Source organism: Alligator mississippiensis, chromosome 6 (genome assembly GCF_030867095.1).
Source record: "Alligator mississippiensis isolate rAllMis1 chromosome 6, rAllMis1, whole genome shotgun sequence".
NCBI classification, from domain to species: Eukaryota; Metazoa; Chordata; order Crocodylia; family Alligatoridae; genus Alligator; species Alligator mississippiensis.
This window is the reverse complement of record NC_081829.1, coordinates 21,799,890-21,827,552: the sequence shown is the minus strand read 5'-3', so window position 1 is coordinate 21,827,552 and position 27,663 is coordinate 21,799,890. Positions and strand designations below refer to the sequence as shown.

General features: G+C 45.9%; 1 protein-coding gene across 1 annotated transcript in view; it reads right to left on the bottom strand.

Annotated features, from left to right (window-relative positions):
• Positions 1–27,663, bottom strand: part of WDFY4 (WDFY family member 4) — a 287,362-nt gene that overhangs the window by 132,993 nt on the left and 126,706 nt on the right. Inside the window, exons 37-39 of the mRNA XM_019499474.2 lie at positions 26,154–26,272; positions 24,689–24,880; positions 22,818–22,951 (exon numbers count right to left, since the gene is read on the bottom strand). Of these exons, the coding sequence (XP_019355019.2) occupies positions 22,818–22,951; positions 24,689–24,880; positions 26,154–26,272 (445 nt within the window). The remainder of the gene's footprint in view (positions 1–22,817; positions 22,952–24,688; positions 24,881–26,153; positions 26,273–27,663) is intronic.

The following is a 27,663-nucleotide window of genomic DNA, read 5'->3' as shown; positions in this document are numbered from 1 at the left end:
ATATACAGAACCTATTACCATAATTAAGGACAGCAATAATTTTGCTTTAGGGCTTAAGCTGATTTCTAACTATTCTGGATCAGGACAAAAAATACATCAGAGGCAGATTATGCCACATTTTCTGCTCCGTGGATTTTAAACATTTCTCTAAAGCAGTTAGTGTTGGTCATTGTCAGATCTGGAGGCTAGCTAGACCTTGAGTCTCATCCAGCATGATGACATATATGCATTTTAAATGCAACTTGCATATAATCAGGTTCTCAGTGGGTGCGTCTACACAGGACACTTTTCTGCGCATTAGATTAATCTAATATGCAGTAAAACATCACCATCTATACATGCTCAGGACTAACTGCGCAGTAAATTACGCTAATTTGCCATTTGCTAGTACCAGGAAATACGGATGCTAAATTAACGGCACATTAACTAGTGTAGATGCTGGCTGAGAGCAATTTGCTCCTAGTCAGCCCAGATAGCAAGGGGCCTACTGCTGCCTGGCTTAGCCACGATGTGTGGGGAAGCTGCAGAGGTCTGGACCCAATTTACACATGGCTGGGATGCAGTAATCCCAGCTGCTGAGGAAGCTCTCCCACCCACATGGAGATCAGGACCAGCCCCAATGCTCCCCACCATCCCTGGGCTGGCACCTGGGGGAGCCTGGAGCTCCCCCTGGCTGCTGTAGAGAGACAGAGCCGAGTAGGAGCAGCCCTGGAGTGAACTGCTCCTGCTGGAAGCAAATTTGCTCTCAATGGTCACATGTTCACGTGTGCAGGTACACAATTTAATACGGGGGTGACATGTAGGGGGTGCATGTGGGTGCACGTGCACCCCAAGCATGGTGGTGCACCCCCTACAAAAAGGCACCGCCAACAGTGTCAATGGCACCTGCGAGCATATGCTGTTCACCACCATGCCCCCCTCCCCCTCCTGCTGCTGACACCGTCTACAGGCGGTATGTGATTACCACTGGCCACTGCTGCCAGCGACATCTTCAGATGGTCGCCACCCTCTGGTCAGTGCTTGCCACCCCTCCCCAGTGCTGACAGTGTCAGCGGAGTCTGCAAGAGCTCCTGCTTACCACCACCATGCTCACACGACCACCATGCCCCCCAGCAGCCAGGGGCACACGTCATTCATGGTTTCATTCGCCTGAATTTTCTGCAAAGAAAATCCAACTGCATTAAGTGTACATGTAGACACATCCAGTGTTGCAAAGGAGACTTAGTACATGGTAAATCTGTGGATGTTATCCAGTATTAAATTTAGAATGTGTTCTGAGCAGTTGCATGTTTACTATGAACCTTACATGCACAGATTGCACTCCACCATTAGAAGGTCAGCAAGCAGGCCTCTCAAATGCAGACAAAAGTGTGGACTGGCAGAGGTGAGGTGAGATGAAGATGCAAGTTCCAGTCCCTCCTTGACCAACCATTGCAGCTGGCATCAGTTCTCCAGGGGCTTTCTGGACATAACAAGTGGTAGAACTGAGCAAATCTTTATCCTGGCTGCTCTAATCCATAGGCACTTCATACTTCAGTGACATGAACTCCTGGCCCTGGTGAGGCACTACTTTGAGGACTATAATGATGCCATGGGCATCATGCTAGCCCACTTGCAGGTACAACACCAAGTAAGCCAGGTGCTGCAGGCCTGGTATCGAATGCCACTTTGTTGCTCCCGGACACTACCAATGATCTCAGACTGGTGGGAGCAGCTCATGCTTAGAACCTAGGATGATGAACAGTGGTGGGAAAACTTTAGGATGTTCCATGGCACATCCATGGACCTGTGCTGGCAACCCTGCTCCAGCACCAGGCTTTGGACTTTGGTGCCTCGCGTCCATCAAGAGACACCTAGTGATTTAGAAGGTAGTGAACACTTACAGCCTCCATTTCATTGCCAACCAGTTTTGCATGGGGTGGACAATGATGATGAAAGCTGTACAGAAACTGAGAGACATCATACTTGAGGAGCTTGGGCCTTAGTTCACCCAGCTAGGAACCCAGAGGAGGTCATCACTGGGTTTGAACAGCTGGTCCCCACATGCTCATTCTGTGTCCCCATCACCATGACTCTGATTACATAAATCATAAGGGATTCGTTTTAGACATGTTCCAGGGAGTTGTGGACCACTAGGGATGCTTCACTAACACCAGTGTTGAGTGGTTGGGCCAGGCACATGACATCTACATATTCAGGAACTCCAGTTTCCCAGAGATGATAGAGTGGAAAGAATTTGTCCCTGGCACTCCCACTGTAGATTTGGGCAGGCTGATCATTCCCACACTTGATTGAGGACCCAGCCTACCCACTACTCCTCTAGCTCATGAAGCCATATACCAGCCAGCTAGATCCTGGCTAGAAAGGAGTTCTTCAGTTACTAGCTGAGCAACTTTAAGATGGTAATAGAGTGCACCTTTAGACACCACAGGAATGCTAGAGGTCCCCCAGGCTCCACTTCGTTTCTCAGCCTGAGTTCATTCTCAGGTTCATGGCTGCCACTTGCATCCTCCACAATATCTGCAAAGTGAAGCAGGTAGCCTTCCTGGAAAATGGAGCTGGCTGTGGTTGGACCCATGCTGGTGGACACCCATGGCACTTCGGATCATGCCCAGGCTGAAATGGCACTCCCAGCTGAAGAACCCAGACAGAACCGTGCAAGCTTTATTTCTTCAACTAAAGTTAAATGTTCTGTGGTGTAGTTCCACCCAAGTCCCTTATCTCCAGGTGTCTTTGCTGGCTGGGAGAGTCCCTGGTGATTCTGTGGCATGGAACATGGCTCCCCCAGTCTGAGCCAGATAACTCCAAAGAACTTGATAGCTGCATCTCCATGGGCAGGTCTGAGTCCACACTGCTGGGGAGCTGGCTGGGGATAAATAGGCCCAGGGACAATCCTCTCATTTTGTCATCAAAGTTCAGGTATCTTTTTGTGGTGCTGCCCTTTGCTGCTGGAGTGTAGGTACTGGGGAGAGTGGAAGCCTTTCCCACTGGCTGCAGGAAAAGGAAATGCCACCCCTGCCATGGCATCTGGTTGGACCTGACACTCACACCTCCACTCCCTGCTTGGCATCCAGCCACTCCAAGGGGTGCAAGACTCCAGCCAGCCAAGGCAGTTGGTGTATGGGGTGGTGTGCATGTGGAACACCTGGCCAGCTCCCACTGGTCACCTAGCAGTGCTTGCTACCCAGGAAAGGGTAGGAGAAGAGAGGCAGAATGCACGGTAGCCCAAGCTAACATGATATTGGTAACATGGCCTCTGGTTTGTGGGGGTAAGTGACTATAGGAGCCTGCTGCCTCTCTATTGTGGCATGGACATACTCCTTCAGAGTGGTGACCACACTGTGCAGAAAGGACTTTCATGACTCCATGGCAGACTAGAAAGATGTAGGGATATAGAGGATCAATTCTTGGACCCTCTCTGAGCCCCTCACCAGTCCTTGCACCAGTTCCTGTGTTACACAAGTCTGCTGAAAGGGGTGTCTCTTCATGCCCTTGGGGCAACATCAATACTGGAATCTCCCAGGCAACAGGCTGCACCTAACTGAAAAGTAAACATAATAGAAACAACCTTGATTGTGTTTCCATAATTAGCCAATTTTGTATCTTGGTTCTAGATTTCTTCACATTCTCTGCAGCTGTCCATTCTCTACGGTCTGCCTCAAAGATCCTTGATAGCTTCTTGTGGTACAGGACCATGTTCCTCATAGTGCTTGAGACTTTGTTGGCTTCCTTGCCCCAAATATACTATGACTTTATGTACTTTAGTGTATATCTGATGCCAGTCCCACTAGAGCCCCTGAGTCACCATCTAGGCTGCAATGCACTCATAGACTGCCTGGTTTTGTCAGCTGTCCATCCCAGGTGTGACATAGTTCTTTCATTGCTCTAGATCACAGTGAGAGCCAACACCTCACCATGGGACCAGTTCACAAACTTCTTGCGGAGGTCTGAGGAGGACACTCTCTGGTTTAGTTTTGTTCATGAAACTAGGTGTTCACTGGAGCACTCAGGCGAAATTGGTAGATCTTAGTGAACCCTGAGGCTTTCAATGAGTGCATGGGGAGATGTCTTGAGGACTGGGATCATGCCCCACAAGGCAGGGGTGTTGTCTTGGGGTTGGTGCCACATCCCTGGGCAGTAGAGTTCAGGTGGATATACAGACCAACCCTTGGAGCAGGAATGAGAGTGCTGGGAGCAGTGCATCCTGGGATGCAGAAGGACTGCAAATTGCTTGTATTTTTTCTGTGGAGTAAGCCAATGGTAGCCTATAAATTTGTTATTCAATATGATCTGAGATAATCCATGCCCAAAAAGTTGTAGGTTTGCGACAACACAAGTGTACTTAACATAGCTGTTTTGCTGTTTGAACGCACAGATGCTCACATTCTAAGTGCATTTAACATGTACTAAGTGTCCCATGCAACATAGTCCCTAAAAAAATTGTTAATTTAACTGAATATAGAGCAACTTTCTAATATTTAAAATGTTATTGCAATTGATGTTATATCAAAACTAGAAAGCCAGATACCTACATATATACTCTATTAACCTATATAACATATCGAACTTGAATTATTGCCCTGAAAATAATTTCTGAACACAGAGAGACAGACATCTCTTCCTTAAAGAGGGCATGAAAACTTTTCTTGGTTCAAAGTTAAAGAAGCTTTCTCCAGCTTGCTACAGACCAGTTTAATTTAGCTGTGAAGCACTTATCAAACAAGACAATAATATTATAATGGAAATTGTTTAATACACATCATTAATAACAAAGTTCCTGCTTTCAGGGAAGGAAAAAAGTATGTGCTAGAAGCAGTTTTGAAATGAATATCTGATTTCAAACTTCCCTTGTGCATTTAATGGCATGCTAATTTACATTTTAATTACTTCCTAAGAAATCAAAGCATTTGTTGACAGTAGAACATAATGTCAACTTCACGGTGCACTGTTGGTGGATGCTTAATGAACTTAATTAGATAATTAGTGATGTTAATTATCCTTCTATTATGAAGATAAAGATGCTACACAAATGATGCACTTCACAAAGAAATACCATCATTTTATGTTTGCTTATTTTAGTTTGGTTTACTTGAAATAACTGTAAAAGAACAAGGAGAGGCCCCCTCTACACCTACAAATACAGCGCAACTAACTGGTTAACTGCACAATTTCCTTGAGACCAGCTACCTGTGAAAAATAGCTATCATACCATAAAAAGCTCCAACCAGCTATAAAGTTACACATCAAAAAATGCATACCAACTTTATAGCTGGTTGCTATCAAGCTTTAATGTAGCAGGGTCACCCCTGTGGCTGGGAGTCCTGCAACTGAGGGGACTCAGCCCCAGGAACCAGCTAGCTCAGTTTCCCTGCAATACAGGGAACCCAAGTCCTGAAGCTGCAATCCCCCAGCCTCAAGGGTGCATGAAACTCCCAGAGCTGGGAGAATCACAGCAGCCATGATCTCTCAGCCCTGGGGGTGCATGGATGCTGTCAAGGCTAGGAACCCCTCAACTAAGGGGGCTCCCAGCTGCAGGAACTTGCTTCTTGCTGGGCTACCCCTGCACTAGCAATAAGGTGCAGTAGGATCTAATGTTTCAATACGGACAAGTGCAGGGTGCTGCACTTGGGCAGTAGTAACCGGCAACACACTTATAAGATGGGAAACTCCGTTCCTGAGAGCACAGAGGCAGAAAGGGATCTTGGAGTCATCGTTGACTCCAAGATGAACATGGGCCAACAAGCGAGGTCACGGTCAGCAGAGCTAACCGGACCCTATCGTGTATCCACAGGTGCATCTCAAGTAGGGCCAAGGAGGTGATCCTCCCCCTCTGTGCGACACTGGTCAGGCCACAGCTGGAGTACTGTGTCCAGTTCTGGGCACCCCACTTCAAGAGGGATGTGGACAACATTGAGAGGGTCCAGAGGAGGGCCACCCGCATGATCCGGGGACAGCAGGGCAGACCCTACAATGAGAGGCTACGGGACCTGAACCTGTTCAGCCTTCACAAGAGAAGGCTGAGGGGGGACCTTGTGACCGTCTATAAACTCACTGGGGGGACCAGGTTTGGGGGAGACCTTGTTTCCCCTAGCGCTCCCTGGGATAACAAGGAATAACAGCCACAAGTTGTTGGAGAGTAGGTTTAGATTAGACATCCGTAGGAACTACTTAACAGTTAGGCCGGCGAGGATCTGGAACCAACTTCCAAGGGAAGCAGTGCTGGCTCCTACCCTGGGGGTCTTTAAGAAGCGGCTCGATGCCTACCTGGCTGGGGTCATTTGAGCACAGTTTCCCTCCTGCCCAGGCAGGGGGTCGGACTTAAAGATCTACAAAGTCCCTTCCGACCCTACTTCTATGATTCTATGAATGTGTGATTCCACAATCATGGTTCCTGCCATGCATGTGTGATATGGCAGAAGGCATAATTGTATAGATTACGTTTAATTCCTTGGGGATGCTGAGGCAAGACACAGGGTCTCCTTCTGTGTCCCCATCTGTCAAGTGAGAAAATAGGTATCTCCGTAGTGGGATGCTGCATGGTACTCAGATGCTATGACAACAGCAGACAATGTAGCAGGACCAGGCCCCAGAGAAGGCTGTAACACCCACTGGTGGCCGCATAGCTCCTGCACTCACCCCAGCTCCCTGGGTCTCCTTTCTTCCTTCTTTCCTGCCATGCCTTATTGCATTTAGTCAAATTGATAGAAAGAGAGTCTGACCTAAGATCGCAGAGCGAGCCCTTATCCATGCTCATCACCAACAAGTCCCTCCTGGATTCCACGGGTCTCAAACTCGCCCCTCAGGTGCTAGGCGGGCTCTCCTTGCCCATCGGTGCTCTAGTACAGTAATCATCTTAAGGGCTAATTCTATGGTCTCTGACCTTCCCTACAGCTACACCCAGTCCCACAGGTGTTACCAGTCATCACAAAGGTGGGACATTTTGTCCCCTAGTCAATACCTGACTTTGTTTGGGCTTTGGCCTGCTCAGCTTTCACCCCTTTTCCCTTGCTGGTCCACTTTAGTCTTGGCTCAGTGCCAGACTTGGCTGCTGGGTTCCAGCCCTCATCTTGTCCTGATGGGCTCTGCTTTCACCCTTCTTGGCCTGCAGGCCCCTGGCCCTGGCCCTCACCCCCCTTTAGCTATGTTTCCACCCTTCTTAGGCTTCAGGCCACCCCTTGCAGGGTTGTGGGCTGGCACTCTTAGCCTCAGGACTGCTGTTGCCCCTCTCAGGCTTGCGCTGTGGGCCTCTCTGCCCGACGCTCTGACTGCCACAAGTCCATGCCCCTGGTAGGACTCAAAGTTGACACATGCCTCTCAGGCACCACTGGGACCTGCAACTTTCCATGACAGTCACTTTGGGTAAACCAGTATAACTTTCCAGTCCACTGGCATAACTTAACCAAATAAGTTTTGGCCCCCTGGCTCTCCAGGGACCTAGCAGACCTCCTGAGGCTAAAAAGAAAGGCCTACAAAGGATGGAGGATGGGAGTCACCTCCAAGGAGGATTATTCTGCACTGGTCCGGTCCTGTAGGGAGCAGACCAGGAAAGCCAAGGCTGCAACTGAACTCCAGCTAGCTTTGAGCATCAAGGACAATAAAAAGTCCTTTTTCAGATATGTGGGGAGCCGGAAGAAAAGCAGGGGCAACGTTGGACCCCTGCTGAACCAGATGGGGCAACTGACAACTGACGCCCAGGAAAAAGCCAACCTATTAAATAGGTACTTTGCGTCGGTCTTTCATCAGCCCCATGGGACGCCTGTGCCTGCTACAGGGCCGGGAAGTCCGGGTAAGGGTGATCCCCTGCCCTCCATTAATGCTGACTTTGTGAAGGAACATCTTGAGAAGCTGGATACCTTCAAGTCAGCCGGCCCTGACAATCTTCACCCCAGGGTACTCAAGGAGCTGGCGAGCATCATAGCCCAGCCTCTAGTGCGGATCTTTGAAAACTCTTGACGCTCTGGTGTAGTGCCCGAAGACTGGAAGAAGGCCAACGTGGTGCCTATCTTCAAGAAAGGGAGGAAAGTGGATCCGGCTAACTATAGGCCCATCAGCCTGACTTCTATCCCGGGGAAGATCTTAGAAAAGTTTATTAAGGAGGCCATCCTTAATGGACTGGCCGACGCCAACATCTTAAGGGATAGCCAGCACGGGTTTGTTGCGGGTAGGTCTTGCCTGACCAATCTCATTTCCTTCTACGACCAGGTGACCTATCACCTGGACAAGGGAGATGAGATTGATGTCATATATCTTGACTTCAAAAAAGCCTTCGATCTGGTGTCCCATGATCGTCTCTTGGAGAAACTGGCCAATTGTCGCCTTGGGTCCCCCACGATCCACTGGCTGGAAAATTGGCTCCGGGGTCGGACCCAGAGGGTAGTAATTGATGGAAGTCACTCATCGTGGTGTCCTGTGACCAGTGGGGTCCCCCAGGGCTCTGTCCTTGGACCCATACTGTTCAACATCTTCATTAACGATGTGGACACTGGAGTCAGAAGCGGACTGGCCAAGTTCGCCGATGACACCAAACTTTGGGGCAAAGCATCCACGCCAGAAGACAGGCGGGTGATCCAGGCTGACCTGGACAGGCTCAGCAAGTGGGCGGATGAGAATCTGATGGTGTTCAATGCCGATAAATGCAAGGTTCTCCACCTTGGGAAAAAAAACCCGCAGCATCCTTATAGGCTTGGCAGTGCTATGTTGGCTAGCACTATGGAAGAAAGAGACTTGGGGGTCATCATTGACCACAAGATGAACATGAGCCTGCAATGCGATGCTGCGGCTAGTAAAGCGACCAAAACGCTGGCTTGCATCCATAGATGCTTCTCAAGCAAATCCCGGGACGTCATTCTCCCCCTGTGCTCGGCCTTAGTGAGGCCGCAGCTGGAGTACTGCGTCCAGTTTTGGGCTCCACAATTCAAAAAGGATGTGGAGAAGCTTGAGAGAGTCCAGAGAAGAGCCACGCGCATGATCAGGGGTCAGGGAAGCAGACCCTACGATGACAGGCTGAGAGCCCTGGGGCTCTTTAGCCTGGAAAAGCGCAGGCTCAGGGGTGATCTGATGGCCACCTACAAGTTTATCAGGGGTGATCACCAGTATCTAGGGGAACGTTTGTTCACCAGAGCGCCCCAAGGGATGACGAGGACGAATGGTCACAAACTACTACAAGATCGTTTCAGGCTGGACATAAGGAAGAATTTCTTTACTGTCCGAGCCCCCAAGGTCTGGAACAGCCTGCCGCCGGAGGTTGTTCAAGTGCCTTCATTGAACGCCTTCAAGATGAAACTGGATGCTTATCTTGCTGGGATCCTATGACCCCAGCTGACGTCCTGCCCTTTGGGCGGGGGGCTAGACTCGATGATCTTCCGAGGTCCCTTCCAGCCCTAATGTCTATGAAATCTATGAAATCTATGAAATAACAAGCCATCTAGCTGTAACACAAACCTTTCAATCTGAGCAAACAAACACTATGAAAGGAAAAGCACACTCCCACTTTAAGAAGAAAACTTCTTTCTCTGCCATCAGAGCAGCCATAACTCTAGGGGCAGCTAGAGGTTTCTAATCAGAGTCCTAAAATAGATCAAACTGTAATCTCCCCCTTCTCTCTCTCTCTATATATAGAATCACCTATTACAATGCTCCCTGCTCTACAGTAGGGCATTAGGGCAGAGCCCTGTTACAGGCAACAAAGGCACCAACAAAGCCAGAACAGTGGTTGTAAGCTGCTCAGAGACCTATCCATCAGACTCTGATTAGAAACCTCTGTGGGTGGCTGGGGAACCATCTCACCAGAAGAGGTGGGGTTTGGGGAGGTTTATAAACACAGGAGCTAGAGCCAGGGGGGCAGTCTGGCCATGCTGTGACCAGGGAGAGGAGCTCCCTGGACGGAAGAGCTACCTGAGGGACCCTGAACCAGAGCAGAGCAGCAGTGAGTGGTGAAAGCCCAGGGTGGAGGCTGCCCCCAGAGTAAGGGCTAGAGAGAGAGAGATTACTATATATGTATATAGCATTCCTCATGTAAATGCAAGCAGACCTTGGTCCGTGTATTCACCTGGAGTTCCAAAATGTCCTGGGCACAATCTGACTTTTCCCCACAGACACAGTTTTGGATGCCTTATGTCTGTTTGCCAACACAGATTTGGGCAAATCATAAAAAGAGCATACACAGGAATCCACGGGAAGTCTGAACTTTCGGCATCAGCAGGACAGCTCTGTTTACAGGTTTTAGTTGTTAAACATGCCTACAATTGGGAAAGGGCACTTAAAAAATGTATAGAGAGTCTGATCCAATGCTCATTCAAAAAAATAGAAAGACTCCTATGGGATTAGGATCAGTCCTTTGTATGTCAAACAGCATAAATACAATTATACCCCTCTGAAGTGCTCCTTTTTAATGCCAATTCTATTGCTATTCTAGGAAAGAAAAATATCCTAGGATATTATTTCAGTACTCCCTTTTCCAAGGATTGAATCTGCCTCTAAAATGGCACCTCTTTTCCTAGTAATCTGAAAGTAAATGCAAACCAGTGCCAGAAGGTAAGGTTTTGTGCCCCACTAGGATTTGTTGAGCCCCTGCCACCCTTCTCAATGGCATATTTGCTTTAACGCTTATGTTTTAAAAAGCTTTGTGCCTGCTGCTGAAGAGCTGGTATTTTTGTAAATGTTTACAAGGCTGAAATTTTGGCTTTCCCATCTTTAAGGCTTCTGCTTGTTGCAAAGATAGTGAATTTGTGTATTTGCCCTACACTTTTTAGTTCTGGGCTGAAAACATTTTTTTGTTTTCTAGTTTACTTTTCCCCACAAGTGAAATACAAGGCAAATCTGAGGTGACAATTTGAGACAATGCAACAGACAGATAGCAGTGTATGTGGCACCAAAGCCTTCTATTGTATAGAATTAAATTTACTTATTCATGCCTCAGTTTCCTACATAGTAGGAAAGGATGCTCCCCAGTAAACTCTAACACATGAAGTCCTAGTTGGTTCTGTGATTGTGATGCATTGCCCTCTCATGGCTGAAGGAGCTACAGATAGCATTGTAACTAAGATGCTATGGCACACAAATCAAGGATCTCCTAGAACTCATCAAGCACAGAAGAAATGTTAGTCCAGATCCTTAAGGGAATTTATGGAACTTACCATCATTTATCTCAAATACCTTTAAAAATCTGACCTGTAATTCCTGTTATACAAGTAAACCGATATAACTTTTGAGCTTGCTGGTTACATAGTCAGTAATTGGTATAACAGATAAAAATAATGTCCTGCCTTTCTGACAGCTGTGACAATTTTACAAGAACTTTGCCTTGGTAAGTCAAAGTATATTTGTGCAGTAACAGCCCATCTGGCAATGGGTCTAGAAGAAAACCCTGGATGACTAAGACTAGCATGGAAATACTGACAAAAAGTTTCTGCATGTGTGAAAAAATGGGGCAGAAGGGAATTCAGAATTTCAGGCTGTTTGAAAAGCCAGGTTCACAGAGGCAGGCAAAAATTCCCAGTACATGTTTTAAATGCAGCAGCCTTTGAATTCCCAGGAATTTAGGATTCCAATTAGGTCAAAAGAAAGAGATAAGTAACTACAGCTAGAGCCCCAGAGAAACTTTCTGCCATCTCAGTGCAAGAACCCCGCATTGGATGATTAAACTGATCTCATGTTGATATATTTTTTTCCAAACTCAATTTCATTAACTCCCAGATATGCATATTTCCCCACAGATGGCCCTGAAAGACCAAGATTCTTTCCTTGAATGACAAAGGGAAAATATATAACTTGCTAGTACTGATTTACAGATGTACTTATGTACATGCACTTTGGGTTAAAGTAGGCAACATCAAAAATGCTGAAGACATGGATAATACAGAAACTTTAAATATATTGAATAAAATTAAAAAATACAGGATTTTCAAAAGGATACAAAGCATTTAGGCAGACAAGGTTCCTTGGGTGAATTTGATATCTTTTATTAAACCAACCCAAATAGTTGGAGAATAGTTATTAAGCAAGCTTTCGAGTTCAAAAACCCTTCGAAAGCTTGCTTAATAACTATTCTCCAACTATTTGGCTTGATCTAATAAAAGATATCAAATTCACCCAAGGAACCTTGTCTGCCTCTGTCCTTAGACCAACACGGCTACAACCTACACCCCTAAAAAGCATTTGTGCCTTTCAACAGAACTCAGAATCCTAAATCATACAGATGTTTTAGAAAATCCCTTCTCCTCTGTAAACTGAGTCCTCTGAATTGTAGGAAGCTGTCCATTGTTAGCACACTGATGGAAACAGCTTGTTAGCTTGATTTTGTTTTATTATTATCCACCTGTTGCTTGCAAAAAGAGGTTTGATGGCTGTCTTCATACCAGAAAGCCAGCCAAAAGAAACTGATCCATCTGAACATAAACAGATTAGCAGCTGGAACTCCTCTAAACACTTTTCTACCTTCTGACCTATAAGGTTCTAAATGGCCTGGGCTCTAAAAGGGACTACTACATTTTGAGGGCTCCCTGGAAGCTCAAAAATATCCTGCAAGAAAGAGAATGCAGTGTTTATCCAGAGTACTAGATAAACCTTAGCGTTTAAGGGTTTAATGCTCGTCTCGCAAAGACCATACATTCCCTTGCATTTGATGCAGTGATAACACTACTACAAGTGAGATCAGAGTGCGTTTTAAAATGGCCACAGGGGCACTTTATCTAAATTTCATTGAATGAGGTTTAGATAAAGTGTCCCACCACCATTTTTAAATGTACTGGGGTTTAATGCACATGATGGTGAACTGTTTTAATTAGAACAGTTGTCCAGGAACCGCTATAATTAAAATGCCCCACCTCCAGCACATGTATAGGCAATCTAGATCTTCAGATTCCTTTATATGTGCTGATCCAAATGAACAAAAACATCTGTTGTATCAGCTTGCTCTCAGCCATGTATGAAAGCAATGTTCATCTTATGCCCTTCATTCTGTAGCTTAGAATTAAAAATAAATCTTTTATTTCCATCCTTTCAAGGCATGTATGTACCACAGAGAAAAAAAGATGTAAACAATGAACTAGCAAAAAAGAGAAAAAAGATAGGAAAGTCTAACTGTGAAACTTATTTTCTGTAACACAGAAAAATTTACTAGAACATATACCACAATGAAAGCATGGTGTTCTCCAGCAGCGAGAAGCTCTAGTGGCTGAGATCTTTGTCTACCCTGCTTGTCTCCTGAAAGCATGCCAGTATGCTTGCTTCCTAGCATGTTTGCATAGGTGACCACATAGGGTGACCATATGTCCTGGACTGGCTGGGACAGTCCCAGATTTTGGAGGCTGTCTCAGTATCCCAGCTGTTGGAAAAAAATAAAGAAAAAGTCCCAGATTGACAGGAATCCGCCCACACAAGCAGCTCCTGAGTCAGGAGCCAGACACATGTGGGTGGGTTCATGTCAGTCCAGGACTTTTGCTTCCATGTCCTCTAGGGACCCCAGTCAATGAACTGTTCCCTGGTACAAATCCAGCTGGGCTGCAAGCACAGTGGCTCGTGTGGTAGATTTGGGGTTGGAGGACGGGTATACACATGGAGCCACAGGAGTTAGGGCTCTGCGTGCGTGTGTGTGTGTGTGTGTGTGTGTGTGTGTGTGTGTGTGTGTGTGTGTGTGTGTGTGTGCGCACGCGTGTGCACTGGTGCCCCCCAGTATCTACCCCCCAACCTGAATTTCCACCAAATTATTATGGTCTTCGTAATAATAGGTGTTATCAGTCAATTCCTGATTTGCCAAAATAAGACTAATACAGTAGTCTCTGAGTGTCCATGCACTTCGTTTAAGCAGCCAGATATAGTGAACTGATTAATCCTAACCCCAAAATCAAATATAAATGTAACCTTTGTGTTACTTCCACCAGCAGCAAAATGCTGAGAAAAGATACACTAAGTGTCAATAAGTGGGATCTGACAAACAGAAAGGACAGTAGAGGAGATCCCAGAGGAACCATGCATGGTAGATAAGCACTCATCCACCACTGCCCTGGGAAAATTGTCTTGTCACCCCTCCAGTTCAATGTGTATATAAGGACACTGGGTTATACTGTTCAAAGATTTAGAGTGAGGTGCTATCAGACACTTAGCTCTATCTCTTTTTCTCATCTGACCTATGCCTCACAGTCTCAGTCCTTTCCAAACAGCTGGATGAATCTGGGGATTGGATGCAGGTGAGCCAATTGAAAATGAATCCAGAAAATATGAGGTGATGGTGGTGGACAGACTGCTTGAAGTGGGGGGTAATGGGATACCGATGGGATTCAGCATCCCCTTGTCACCCAGGTTCACAGCCTTGGGGTGCTCCTGGATTCTCTGCTGCATCTGAATCTTCATATGGCAGCAATGGCTAGCAGTGCCTTTCACCAACTCCATCTGCTGAAAAGGCTTTGACCCTTTTTTCAGATTCAGTTCTGGCCACCACCATCTATGCCTTTGTAACCTCAAGTCTATACTACTGCAATGTGCTCTACATGGGGTTGGCCTTGAAGACTGTCTGAAAGCTGTTCCTGGTGCAGAATGAGCAACATGCCTTCTGATCCCAGGACTGGGGGGAGGGGGTTGCAAAAGGCATATAACTTCAGTGCTCCAGAGTCTTCACTGGCTCCCAATAGCTTTCCAGGTGAAAACCAAGGTGCTGGGTTTGACCTATAAGGTTCTAAATGGCCTGGGCTCTATATACTCAGGGACTGCTTTCTCCCTTGTGCCCCAATGTGATCCCTAAGGTCAGTCAAGAGCAAAATCCTGCAAGTATCATCAATGCACCAAGTCTGCTTGGCAAAAACACATGGGAAATCACACTCCAGTCATTCACCAGCTCTGGAACTCCATCCCCCATGAGGCCCGCAAGAGCCCAGGCCTAGACATCTTTTGGAAGCGCTGTAAGACCTTCCTATTAGAGCAGGCATTTAGCAAACAAAGCTAGGCTGGGATATTGTTTAGGAGTGTCTGTTTTATGTTGATATTTCAGTTGCTTTTTAAAGCTATTTTGTTCTTGTTCATTCCCCTATTTTATAAATGCTTCTGTTTTCTTCTTCTAAACCATCCCAGGCCATTTCAGTAAGGGTAACATATAAATCAAATCAACTTAAATAAATAAATAAATAAATAAATACATATTATTTTTTCAGCTTACATTGGCTACTTTTGAGTCAGCAGGGGAATAGATTTAATGAACCAAAAAAGAGCATTTTCACCTCTGATGTTTATGGAGCAAAATCTGAGCTTGTTCTGATTCATCCAAATCATCCCTTGATTGCAAAAGAGTTTTATTCAGTTAGGGACCACAGAATTTTGCCCTTCACGAACACATAACAGTACTTTTGTATTTGGCCCTGGGAATCTAGGGTTTTTCCTCTACTATTTAGCAAGAGAAGCAGGACTCTTGATTGGAGAATATTTTCTAGAAAACAGGAAGAGGTGGTTGGCTGTGCTAGTCTGAAGTCAGGCAGAGGGTGCCACAGGGTGCCACCCTAAAGACAAATTCATTCAGAAAAGCATAAGCTTTTATAAATTTAAGTAGCCATTTTTAAATAAAAATATGACCCTAAATTTAAACTGTTGGCTTAATTCATTGCATCTTTAAACCAACCAATCAGTCAAAACCAGGTTTTGAACACATGCAGTTTCCTTGAACCTTGATTTCACCTTCATAAAGTGCCATATAAACCTATTAATTTCAACACCTTAGGTGGCAACTTATCATCCTGACCAATGGGCTTCCCAGACTGAGAAACGAAGTTCATTTCACTTATCAGGAAGTGAAGGACTTCACCTAAAGCAAAACACAGTAATGAATAAAGTGCCAAGATAGGCCATTCACCTCTTTTCTTCTCCACATACTTTATTTGTCAATACAAAGAAAAAGCCCAGAGGTTGGAATCTGACTTAAATTCCAGATACTGTCTTGACAATTCTATTTTTCCCCATGCAATATTTTGATAGTATTTAAATTAAGCCTTAATAATTCCCATTCACAAATATTTATAATCACAGGCTAAGTACACATGTTCAAAAAACCCCTCGTGGAATCACTCTAACCATTGTGCTTTCCTTAAAGTGCTATACATTAGAGTTAGAGTGAACTAAACAGATGTTTGCTATTCAGTGGGGATGGGAGCAGGGGGCTCGGAGCCTGCCCACACTGACTGAGGTCATCAGCCTGGGTGTACTCCAGCACGGCTCCCAGGAGGCTGTCCCCTCTCCCCAGCCCCACCTCCACCAACTGGCGACTGTCAGCAGTGTCCGGGGGGAGGAGAATGGAGCCACCATGTTATGAGGGCCCCCACAAGCTTGCTGGGCCAGGTCTTGGGGGTGGAGCTGGGCCAGGTCCACATGGCAAAGGGGCTCCTTTCTCCCACCTCCAGTTCCTGGTGCAGCGAAAATCTGTGTGTGACTCGTGCTACAGCTCCACCCTCCCACCTGGTCATGCGGAGAGGAAACAGAGCCTTCTCTGTCTTCTCTCTTGACAGGCGGGGGGAGGGGGCTGAGCTGGTGAGCTGAGGCTAGCAAGATGCTCAGCAGCCCCTGGGATACCAGGGGAGTGCAGCCTACCTTAACTCAGGATGAGATGTGGTACAGATATTTGATAAAGTGCTCTCATCTAAAGCACATTAGTCTGATACCACATCCATCCAAGGTTAACTTAGAGTAGGACCCACCATTTTTAAAGTGCTTTATGCTCCATGAACATCTGTTCTGTTGCAGCTAGAAAGCGCATTCTATGCACTTAATGCATGGTAATTGTAACTTCTGTACAGGCCCATAAATATTTTGGCCAGAAAAGAAAGGCAAAGGAAATTGTGAGTCTACTGTTATATAGCCAGAGTCAGCTTTTAACTGAAGATGCAAAGAAGGCAGAGCTGCTCAATAGCTGCTTTGCCTCAACTTAATGTGCAGCAGCAAAAGCACATTAATGAATGTGTAGACATGCCCCTTGGGAATAATAATCAAAAACACAAATACAAAATGGATGACAACTGGCTGGATGGCAGCACTACAGAAAAGGATCTGGGAGTTTTTGGTAGATCACAGACTAGGTGTGTCTACATTGTGAGAGAACCTGGAGAACAGGCACAGGCAACAAAAATGATAAAGGGCTTGGAAGGCAAACCATATGAGGATATATTGAAGGAAACAGGCATTCTCAGCTTGCAGAAAAGGCAATTAAGAGGGGATATGACAGCAGTCATCAAATATCCAAAATGACTGTTATAAAAATAGGGGAAATATCTTTGTTTCTGTTGCTGCAGAGATAACACATACCAGTGGTTTGAAGTTATAGCAAAGTAAGTTCAGATTGGTTAGCAGGAGAAACGTATTCATTGTTAGAACAGTGAGGCAGTGAAATACACTGCCCAGGGAAGTTGTGGAATCTCCTCCTTTGGACGTTTCCAAGAGGTTGGGTAGGCATTCATCAGGAATGATCTAGGAGTAGCTATGCTTGGCATGCTCTGTAAAGAACAACAGTTGGAAGCCCAGGAGCTCACCCCATCTGAACAAAAACACAGGTTACTGGAATACAGCAAGAAAAGCTCTGCAGCCTAAAACAGATAGATACTGAAGAGGACAATGCTCAGCAGCAGGAGAATGAAATACAGCTCTATAACTGGCTTAGTTATAAAAGAAGATTAAAGGAGCTTGGATAAGTTTATGAAGGGGATGCAAAAAGAGGAGTTTTGGCTGTCCATTTAGAGGGTGTGATATGTGGAGCTATTCTTGCTGTTAACAGATTGCAGAGTGAATGGAAGCTGTTTGGTTTTTCCCATGCTACTGAGCTTTGCTGGCTGCCACATGGGGCAAGGAATTTTTCCCTTCCTGTTGCTAAAGATGTCAGGGAGTTTTTTACCTTCCTCAGAAACACTGGGTGTTATCTGTAGCCAAGGCTGGAGATTTTGACTGGGGAGTGCCAGTGCTCCTTCTGGGACTAAAACCCAGAGGTTACTGGTTAAAGGGTCTTGCTCTTCCATACCATGCAGTTGGGATCAGGAAGAAATTTTACCTTCTGGTTAGACAGCTATAGACTGTGGCAGTGTTTGCCTTCCTCTGTAGCAGGGGAATGGACCTCTTCCTTGGATCTCTGAAGCACATTTTAACAATTCTTGCAGTGGATGCTAACAGCCCTCATCCCCCTGCTTTACCTGTGGGAGGTTAAGGTGCTTTTGGTGTCTTTGGGCAATATGCCTTGTTCAGCAATAATTGTGTAATTTTAGGAATAGGTTAGACAAGCACATATATGGGATGGGTTGGACAGGGATGATCCTGCCTTGAACAGGATTTTGAATTAGAAGACCCCCAGAAGTCTCTTCTAGTCCTACTTTTCTATGATTTAGCTAAGCCTGCAAACTTGAATTGTCATTCCAATCAATGGCCAAATCCTGCATATCTTATTTATTTGAGTGATACCACTGGAGACAGCAAATTCCATTGAGAACAATCTAGGCCATGAAAAGTGTATCATATCTGTAGAAAACCACCTCCTCCACTTAATGAAACCAATGGGCACTTTGTCAGTGCATTCGAGGGAATCAAGTTCATGGATAGGATTTACAGAAACATCTAAGTTTGTTTTGAGTACAAGTCTCAATGACTTTCAATGCAATTCATACTTCCAATTCACTTAAGTGCTTTTGAAAAGTCCCTCATTTAGGGACTCCAGGAAGTCCAGGCTGAAGACTAAGGACAAGCTAGGAAATTGGTTCCCTCTCACCAAGATACATCTATCTAAAAAGTGTTGTTCACTCTTACACTCAAAAGAAATGCCGGGTAGAAGGGAGGAGGGAAGAAAAGAACATTTGGAATTGTAGTTTTGCCTCTCACTGAGAGGAACAATTTATCAGAGCTGCAAAGCTGTCAGCTGCTGACATGATAAGGAATAACACCAAATGAGTAATGTTTCCTCCAAACCCAGCTCCTTTAATTACAAGCCGCTCCCTTGCAGAAGAGAGACAGAAGATGCAGAAACACCAATTTCATGCACTTGTGCCTGAATAATATCTCCGTGCTGCCTTTTCCAGATGGCAACCTTTTCACTGGAGGAACTAATGATGTGGGCATATTTAGGGAAAAACCAATAACGGAGTCTTTAACCTTCAACAGCAAAAAGCATGTTGTACAAAATGTTCCTTGGGATACATTAACAAATATCAATTACATTGCTCACTGAGGTGTAATCAGCTGTAATAATCAAAATTAATTTTAAAAAATAATTAAACAGACCCCAGGGCAAATAGTTGATGCTCTTGCAGTATGACATCACAGTCTACACATGTACCTGTAAAGAAGTCGCTCACTTTGTAACCACCAAAGGGATCTTAAAGAGCAAGGAGGATGCCATAGGGTATTTAAAAAACCCTTGCTATACAATAGGCTGAGGTGCAGCTTCCACTGCTGGTGAGACAGCTGCCATCTGGGTCAATGCACCAGGGAGCAAACTACTGACCTACAAAGCCAAAGACATGAGCTATTATAGTTTGAGTTAGAAAATGATAAGACTCTCCATCTGGTTACGTGAAAAACCCATGTTGTCCCCAGATCTGGACAGAGAGAGCCCTGTAGCACATGCATCAGCAAGTTAAACCCAGGATGTCTTAAGGCTGAAATGGGCAGAGATGGCCTATGCATGCTCCAAAGCAAAATAACCCACATTTTACCTATAAGCTGGGGACAGACATTACACATAACCCGGTTTAAGTGATCAGAAACTGGTTTAAACATGTAATAGAATATAAGTTCAGTGCATATAAACCAGTTTGAAAATGGCTGAAACTGGTTTCAGATAAACCTGGTTGAATGTAGTATCAGACTTAGCTGATTGAGCTCAAACTGGTTTATGCAATGTCTGTCCCAGACCCCTACCTGGTTTAAGTTAAACCACAGTACCCAGCATCCTGGCATGCTCTCTGGACTGGGCTCTCTGCTCCAGTCCAGCAGGGCTGTCCCCACCCTTCTGCTCCCTAGCTGGAGCAGGAACAGGCAGTGACAGGGGCCTGGCCAGACACTAGCCCCAGAAGGGAGCAGGAAAGAGGTCCATTCCCCACCTCCCTCCTCTGTCCCATAAGCACAGACCTGCATTTCTCCACTGGCTTCTCCAGCAGCAGGGGCATGGCCAGCCCTGGCAGTATCCTGGGTGAACTGGCCAAGGAGGGAGTTGAATTCCCCCCTCCCTGTCCCACCGGCACAGACTTGAATCAGGTGCTTCTCCCTCACTGCCACAGTGGTGGCAGCACGGCTGGCCAGCATGGCCCCCTTAGGCCAGGGGGAGGGGGTGGAGAGAGAGGTTATTCTCCCCTCTGTTCTCTCTGCCCCCAGGGAACTGCAGCCAGGGTCTGCCTGCCCCAAACACTGCTGCCACTCACTTACTGCGCAGGGCAAGCGATGGGACAAGCCCCCTCCTGCCCCCTCCATCAGATGCCAGAGGGAGGGGAATACCCCACTTCTTGCCCCCTGCCTAAGGGGGCAATGCCAGCTGGGCTCTGGCCACACCCCTGCCCTGCTGCAGGAGTGGCGAGGGAACAGGGCCCTTGATGAGGGCAGCAGCCTCTACCATGGTGTCCGGGGAGCGCGAGCCTCTTCCCAGTGGTGGGGGCTGTGAGCAGGGGGTCAGAGCTGCCATGGACTATGGGGGGTGAGCAGTGGCACCAGGGCTTGAAAAAGGCCATAGCCCTGCAAAACCCTCTAATGCTGTTGCTACTGCTCCCCCCACAGTGTCCATGGTAGGTTTTCCTGCCCCACTCCAGCCCACACCACAGCCCCACCACCAGGACGAGGCTCGCGCTCCACGACACCATAACAGGGGGTGCCACCCCCACCTCAGTTGCTTCCCCCTCACTGATCCAGCAGGGACAGAGGCTAGCCGAAATGGCCCCTTATACAGGATGGAGGGTTATTCCCCCCTCCTTCCAGCATCTGGCAGAGGGGGCAGGAGGGGGCTCATCCCATGGCTCGCCCCACGCAGGGAGTGAGTGGCAGCAGCGGTAGTGGTCGGGGCGGGCAGACCCTGCTGCAGTCCCCCAGAGGCAGAGAGGGGGAAGTGGTACAGTGACTTGGGTTCCCTCCCTGCCTCCTCTGCTTCAGGGAGCCATGCTGACTGGCCTCTGGCCACACCCCCGCCACTGCAACAGCAAGGGAGGAGTGCCCAGCAGACCCCAGCTTGAGTCTGTGGGACAGGGAGGAGGGAATTAAACCCTGTCCCTGGCTAGCTCACTGCAGGCTACTGCCGGGGTTGGCCACCCCTAGCACAGCTGCCCTGCAGCCAAGGGCATGCTCTAGTGCCCCTCGGCTCCTGGCCTAAGCTCTGCAGGCACGTGCCTGAATTTTCTTAGTCCAGAGGGAATGTCTTGTCAGTTGAAAACTGGTTCAACCTAGGCAGATTAGACTAACCTGCAAAGATTGAATCAATTCAGGCTCCAGGAGCTTTTTGAATGTCTGTCCCTAACCATACTGACCAGCAGAGCCCACCTCTAGTCTGGCCCTGTTCAAAAACTGATTGCTCATAACAGAAAAGTTATGCTCTTTATTCATGCTATGGATGAACGTCCACCAAGGATCTGAAAGAAGCCATCATGTTCATCCAGAAAGGAATGGGATATTTGGCTTATATGGGGCTTTTTAAATTAAACCAACTCACTCTTCTTGGGGACTATATGGAAAAAGACAGTTTAGCTGCATGGTCCCTGTCAGGGAATACTTATGGAACTAGTGGGGCACTGCTAGGCCATCCATACTCTCTCTGCACCCAGCCCTGCTTTCTGCACTCTTCCTGCCAGCCTACCCAGCCCTGCAGCCTGAACTCTCCACGGTAGGCAGAGGTAGTGAGGACAGAGCCATGGAGACAGCTCACCATCCCAGAGTCCATGGCAGAGGTGGGAGATTAATATGTGTTCTTCAAACCCTGGTAATGCAAATAGAGCTCAACAAGCAACCTCAAATATTTCTGCTCAGCTTATAAGATGTGTGTCGCAAACATGCATGACAGGCTTTGCTCTGAAGACTTTAGTTTTATCACACCCTGACTTTTGTGACCTTAGCCCTGCCATCAGAATGGTGCAATTTTATTTTTATTTTTCCACTGGCCCCCTTTTCAGTACGGTGCTTAACTATAAACCATGACCTTACTTTAAGGCCATTTGCTTAAATTGGGGCCTTTTAATAAAGAAATGTTTCCTACAAACAGGATATGTACCTAAGTCTCCAGAGAGGAAATGAGAGCACAAGGATCAATAGCAAAAGGTGTGCTTAATCTCTACAGCAGCAGTGTAAAACCCAATTAATTGGTGGGCCAGATCCAGAACATGAGCTGGATGACACACCTCCATATCTGGCCCGTGAGGTCTTCTCTCTGTGGCTGTCAGTATTGTTGTGTCAGTACTGGCAGTCAAGGAGCTAATGCTGTCACTGTGGCCGCAGCTGCTGGAGCTGCAGCATCAGTGCAGCAGCATCCAGGGGATGAACACCACTGATTTTCATTGCCAGCAGTGACTGAAACCACTTAATTCAGTGGCAGAATTCATCCTCTGGACGCTGTCCATGCTGAGAGTGTAACTTCAGCAGTTGTGGCAATGGGGCATCACCAACAGTGGTATTAACCCTTGGCTGCTGGCAACTGCAGTGAAAAGCCCTGGAGACTGGATGAGCCTCCTCCATGAGCCAGATTCAGCCCACAGGCTGTGTCTGACACCCCTCTTCTAGGGTATCTATGTGGTACAGTGACTTGGGTCCAGAAGTAGTTTAACTTAATTAGTTCTTCTAAGAAGCAGGATATTTTAGTGTGGGTAGAACAATGACAATTTTAAAATTGAGGTTACCTCAGATTTGCATCCTGTTTCCTTTGTATTTCTTCCAGGTATCAACCTCATTGCTGATGACCAGCTTTCTGTCCAGGAATTGTGCTTGCTCTGACCTGACATTGTTTTACTTTGGAGTGCTTTCTTTTCAGAGGCTGTGGAACAGAAAAAAATGCTTAGAAAGTAAGAATGAATCCTTGTCCTGAGTGTGGGTGGGAGGCTAGCATCTGTTTTAGACATCAGCCAATACAGTGGTAGAGACTCACTACATCTGGTCTCTGCATTTGTGAGAGTGGGAATGCATCCATATGTGCTTTGGAGTTGTACTACCTGCCTTTACAGGTCCTATAACCCTGGAAGCATATTATCAGTTCTCCCCACTACCTACTCACAAGCAAAGTTGCTGTCCATATCTAGTGTAATGCCATATTTTAGTACCTATATAATGCTGGTTTGGCTAAGTATCACCTCACCCCTCCAAACCCCCATATTACTCTATTTATAACTAAAATAATGGGGTTTGAGGAATCCCTTGAGTACCTCCATTGACCTCAAAAGAGTTAACTCAGGGCAAACTTAACCCAGGTTCTCCATGTGTTGCCTCCCAAGGAGGCAGGGAGTACTACGAGTAAAACTGTTAGATAGACTCTTCAGGGTTTTAGATGCTGCAGCAAATGGCAGAAATCAGGTGTTGTTTGTGTATACCAGATGCTTGCCCTACTTACTTCTTATGGGGATTTTTTAGTTCAGCCCCTTTCCAGGTGTTAATCTAGGAAGCACAGAAGGTGCAGCTTGACATGGGAGATAATGGTAACTGTAAGCCACCTTCATGTATTAAAGGTTCTGGGCTTCTCCAGGTGCCAAAATATCCCCTTGGAATGAGTTAAAATGATCTAAGAATACTCTAATGGATGGTAGCTGCAGTATAGTCCATCAGTAGCCCATGGAAAATCAGGAGAAAGCCTGAACCTCTGCTACTGAGGTTCCCTCTTCCAACCAGGACATGCACCATTCTTCCCCTCCATACTAGAGCTTGTGAGGGTCCTGTGCTGCATGGCTGTGCCAAGGAACTTTTCTCCCAGCAACTTGCAACAGAAAGTCAGACTTTACACACCACTAGATAAGTGTGAAGTACCTAACGAAATAGGAATGTAGGACTGAAAGGGGCCTTCTGTGCTGTCAAGCTCAGTCCCTGGAACTGGTGGGACAAAATTTGCCCTCTAGGGCTACGTCCAAATGAGTGTGGATGTTTGGCTTCCTGGGGACAAGCAGCAGCAGCACACCTTGTGCCCCAGATATTTGTCCCCGGGGAATGCCCAGGTCATGCACGCTTTGGCATGTGGCAAGTTACCCCAGAAGTGGTCGGGGAGGCTGGGGCCAGCACTGTGCTGGCCCCAGCAGCCTTACTTGGGGTCCTTAGGACCTCTCAGGGCTGCAGCAGTGGCAATTCTTCCAGGCACAGCTTGACTGGCAGCTGCAGCGTGGACCTGGGCAGCCTGGCTCCGCTTTTTAGCAGCGTGTGCTGCCCATGCATGCACTGCTCCAGTTTTTTTTTCCATGGTTTTTTTTGATCCCTGGTTATGGGGTCAAAAGAATCCACGGGAGGAAAAAATAGAGTAGCGCATGTACCGGCAGTGCACCCTTGCAGTGCGGAGAACACTTGACTGTGCGGTATGTGGTGCTGCAGACATGTTTGTGATGCTACATACCGCATGGCTGCACTTGTCTGGATGTGCCCTAACTGAGTAATTACAGAGTAAGGGTCCATAGTGTCTGGGCTGGAATGTGTAGTAGGAGACTATAACTAAGAAATCAGTGCCCTTTCAATAAGTGTTACAGTTACTGCAGTGCTACTGCTATCTGTGGTAAGCACTCCATTAAAGATCAGAGACCTATGAAATTCTGCCAAGCCTTTGCCATCATTTCTTCCCACAGAGGAGTGATCTCTAGTATCTTCACTTCCCTCTCTCTGTCTCCTGCCTTTACAGAGAGGTCCATTTTGTAAGTGTCTTCTAGAACCTGCTGCCTTTGGGAGATGAGCTGCCTCCAGATGACATCAATGATTTTCAGAATCTCTTGCTGAACTAGAAAACAAAGAAAACTACAAATGAGGAAAGGGCTTTTTGCTTGATAAAAGTGAACAACCAGTAATTGAAGCAAAACCTTCACTCAATTATATTGTGGCCAATCTGAAATAATTCTATGGTATGCAAAGGAGCAGCGTAACAGCAATCCACCACTGTTAGGGAGGTAACTTTTGGAAGATAACTCTGGTAAAGTGGCTTGGTGAGTGGGCAAAAAAACCCAAACAAACCCTGTCAAGTTTCCTTTCTGATGTTGAACCATGTTAGAGTAAGGTAGTTACTGGGGTATGTCCAGCTCTCTCAGTATGCTGGACTGCCAAACTGCTGTTACAATACTGTCATTTTGCAGAAATGATGGCAGTTGGCAGCAGGAAGCTCCCAAATGCCTATTTTAATTAAAAACCTCATTTTCCATTGTAATCCATTTCCCAGCCCCATGCACAGGGAGAGGTGCTACTGCACAGGGAAAGCTGCTACTCTCAGTGGGAACTTTCATAGACTACTCTGTGGTTCAGAATGAGTTGCCTACCATATGGTTACCTACCATAGGGAGCAGAAAAGCTCTTCAAAGTGAATTGCATTGTGAAGCTGCTTAAAATACCAAATGAATGATTGTGAGCCTTAAACATTGCAGATAAAAGTTAGACCTCCTGAAAATCCCTATCCTTCCTGGATGTCAGTAGGGGGTCAATAGAGAATGAGGTGCTTTTCTCCCCACCACCCAAGCTACCTCCTCCATTTCTGCTCTAGGATGATACTGTGAAAGCTGCAGACATACCCTTTCTAGTTTACTTATAGAACCATTTATATATAAAATATTCCCATAATGAAAAGTTATTTTCCAGCTCAGAACAAATGGAGTGAGCTCTAATTACTAGAAAAGGAAGCCAGCCCTACTTTGCCTGCTACTTTAGTAACAGCAACAGTAAGATTTTATATTAAACTTCTACACAAAGCCACTCACACACTGATTACTTACAACTAGCGGGTCCCTGTGAGTGGTATTCATTGCACATGTAGAGAAATTAAGGCATAAGAAGACTAATAATCTGCCAGCACAATCAGCATCAAAAGAACAGATCAGAAAACCCTTGCTCTCACCTTCATTCTCTGGCCGTTAGATTAAATGTCTTGCTGGATTTTGAGATGGCAGCTACACAAAAAACTCTTTGTAAGTCTAAAAACCTGTCTATCCTGTCCTGAAAAGATTTCTTTTGGACGAGGGATTGTTTTGCTTCTCTAAGAATGATGGATCCCATGTGCCATGCATTACCTTCATCTGGAGCAGGGAGATCATCTCTTCTACACTTCTCCTCTTCACTTGGGGCCAGGAAAATTTGGCGATAGGATGCTAATCTTGGTTTTGCATCCACTCCAAAACCCTCTGGATAGCTGTTAGCAAACAGAATAGCAGAGTGAGTTAGAATTCAAACACTCTCCATATTATGTCAATGTAACTGAAATAAACAAGAGCAAGGTATTTTTACCCAATCTTTCATGCTTTAGTTATTCAAAACTCCTAGTCCCTGTAATGACCACATTATCCTTGGTTCTATTATTAATACAGAACCACAATGCTGAGTTTTCACTGACAGATCATGGACTAACAGGGTTTTCAGCCATCGTACTGATCTCGCTGCTTCTGCGCTATATCTGTGGCTCTTCCCTTTCTTTAGCTTATGTAGACTAATACCTTGTGATGGTGACTGTCTACTACTTTGTTTATATAACACCTAGAACAAAGGGGCCCTAATCATGGTGGTATCTCAGGGTTATAGGATGATTATGGTTGGCCCATAACAACTAGTATTCATAGGATTAATGGCAAGGGTGCCAAAAATACTGAGACTGTGAAAAAAGGGCCTCTGATTGTAAACTTTTGGGTAGTGTGTTTATCATCATATGGGCAGAAGATACCAGGACATTCAGAGTTAAAGTTACATTTAAAAGAATCTCAAACATGGATATGTAAGAAGTGTCTGGTTACAATACCCATCCAACCTTAAGCCTGCCTGATCATGATGCCATACAGAAAAAAATAATGAAAAAAAACTCTAATCTGTGTAATAAAACTATTTTAATTAAATGTAGGACATAATCACTACAATGCTAAAGCAGCCACGGCAGGGTTTTTGCCTGGTACTACTACATGGCAAAAGGAAAGCTTCTTGGGTACCTTTAAGAGTGAATTTATTTTTTATAAGTGTAACATGAATTCTGAATTTCCTGGATTGTGGTGCTTGCTTTCAGAATAACTGTAACTACACTCTAATTTTTTTAGGTTTACATTATTGCTATATATACTCAGCCTTAACTCCATCTCAACAGCTTTTTGTTTTTGAATTATTGTTTGAATTGGAATAAGAATAAATGCAGAGCCAGCTCTGGAAGAGTGGTATATCTTAAACAGAATCCTGTTTCTCTGGATCCAATTTAGAAAGAGTACATTAATGGATTCCTGAACCTCAAGGGAGCACAGACGGATTTCACTGACCCAGCAAACACAATTCTACTGACTAAAGCTCTGCCAAGCAGTCACTTCTTTTGCCAAAAAACCTCCAAAATTATTCCATAACTAATGCCAGCAAGAATGCCCCTGATGCGTCACCTGTGATAAAAGCCAATATATGTGGGTGGAAATTCTGGCCCAGTTGAAGTCAGTGGTAAAATTCCAAATGATCTCAATTAGCACCAGGATTTCACCCTATGTGCCTAAAAAACAGCTATAAATAGCAGCAACCTTCAGAAACATTTCAAAAGGTCCATGTGTAGCTTATCTCCTT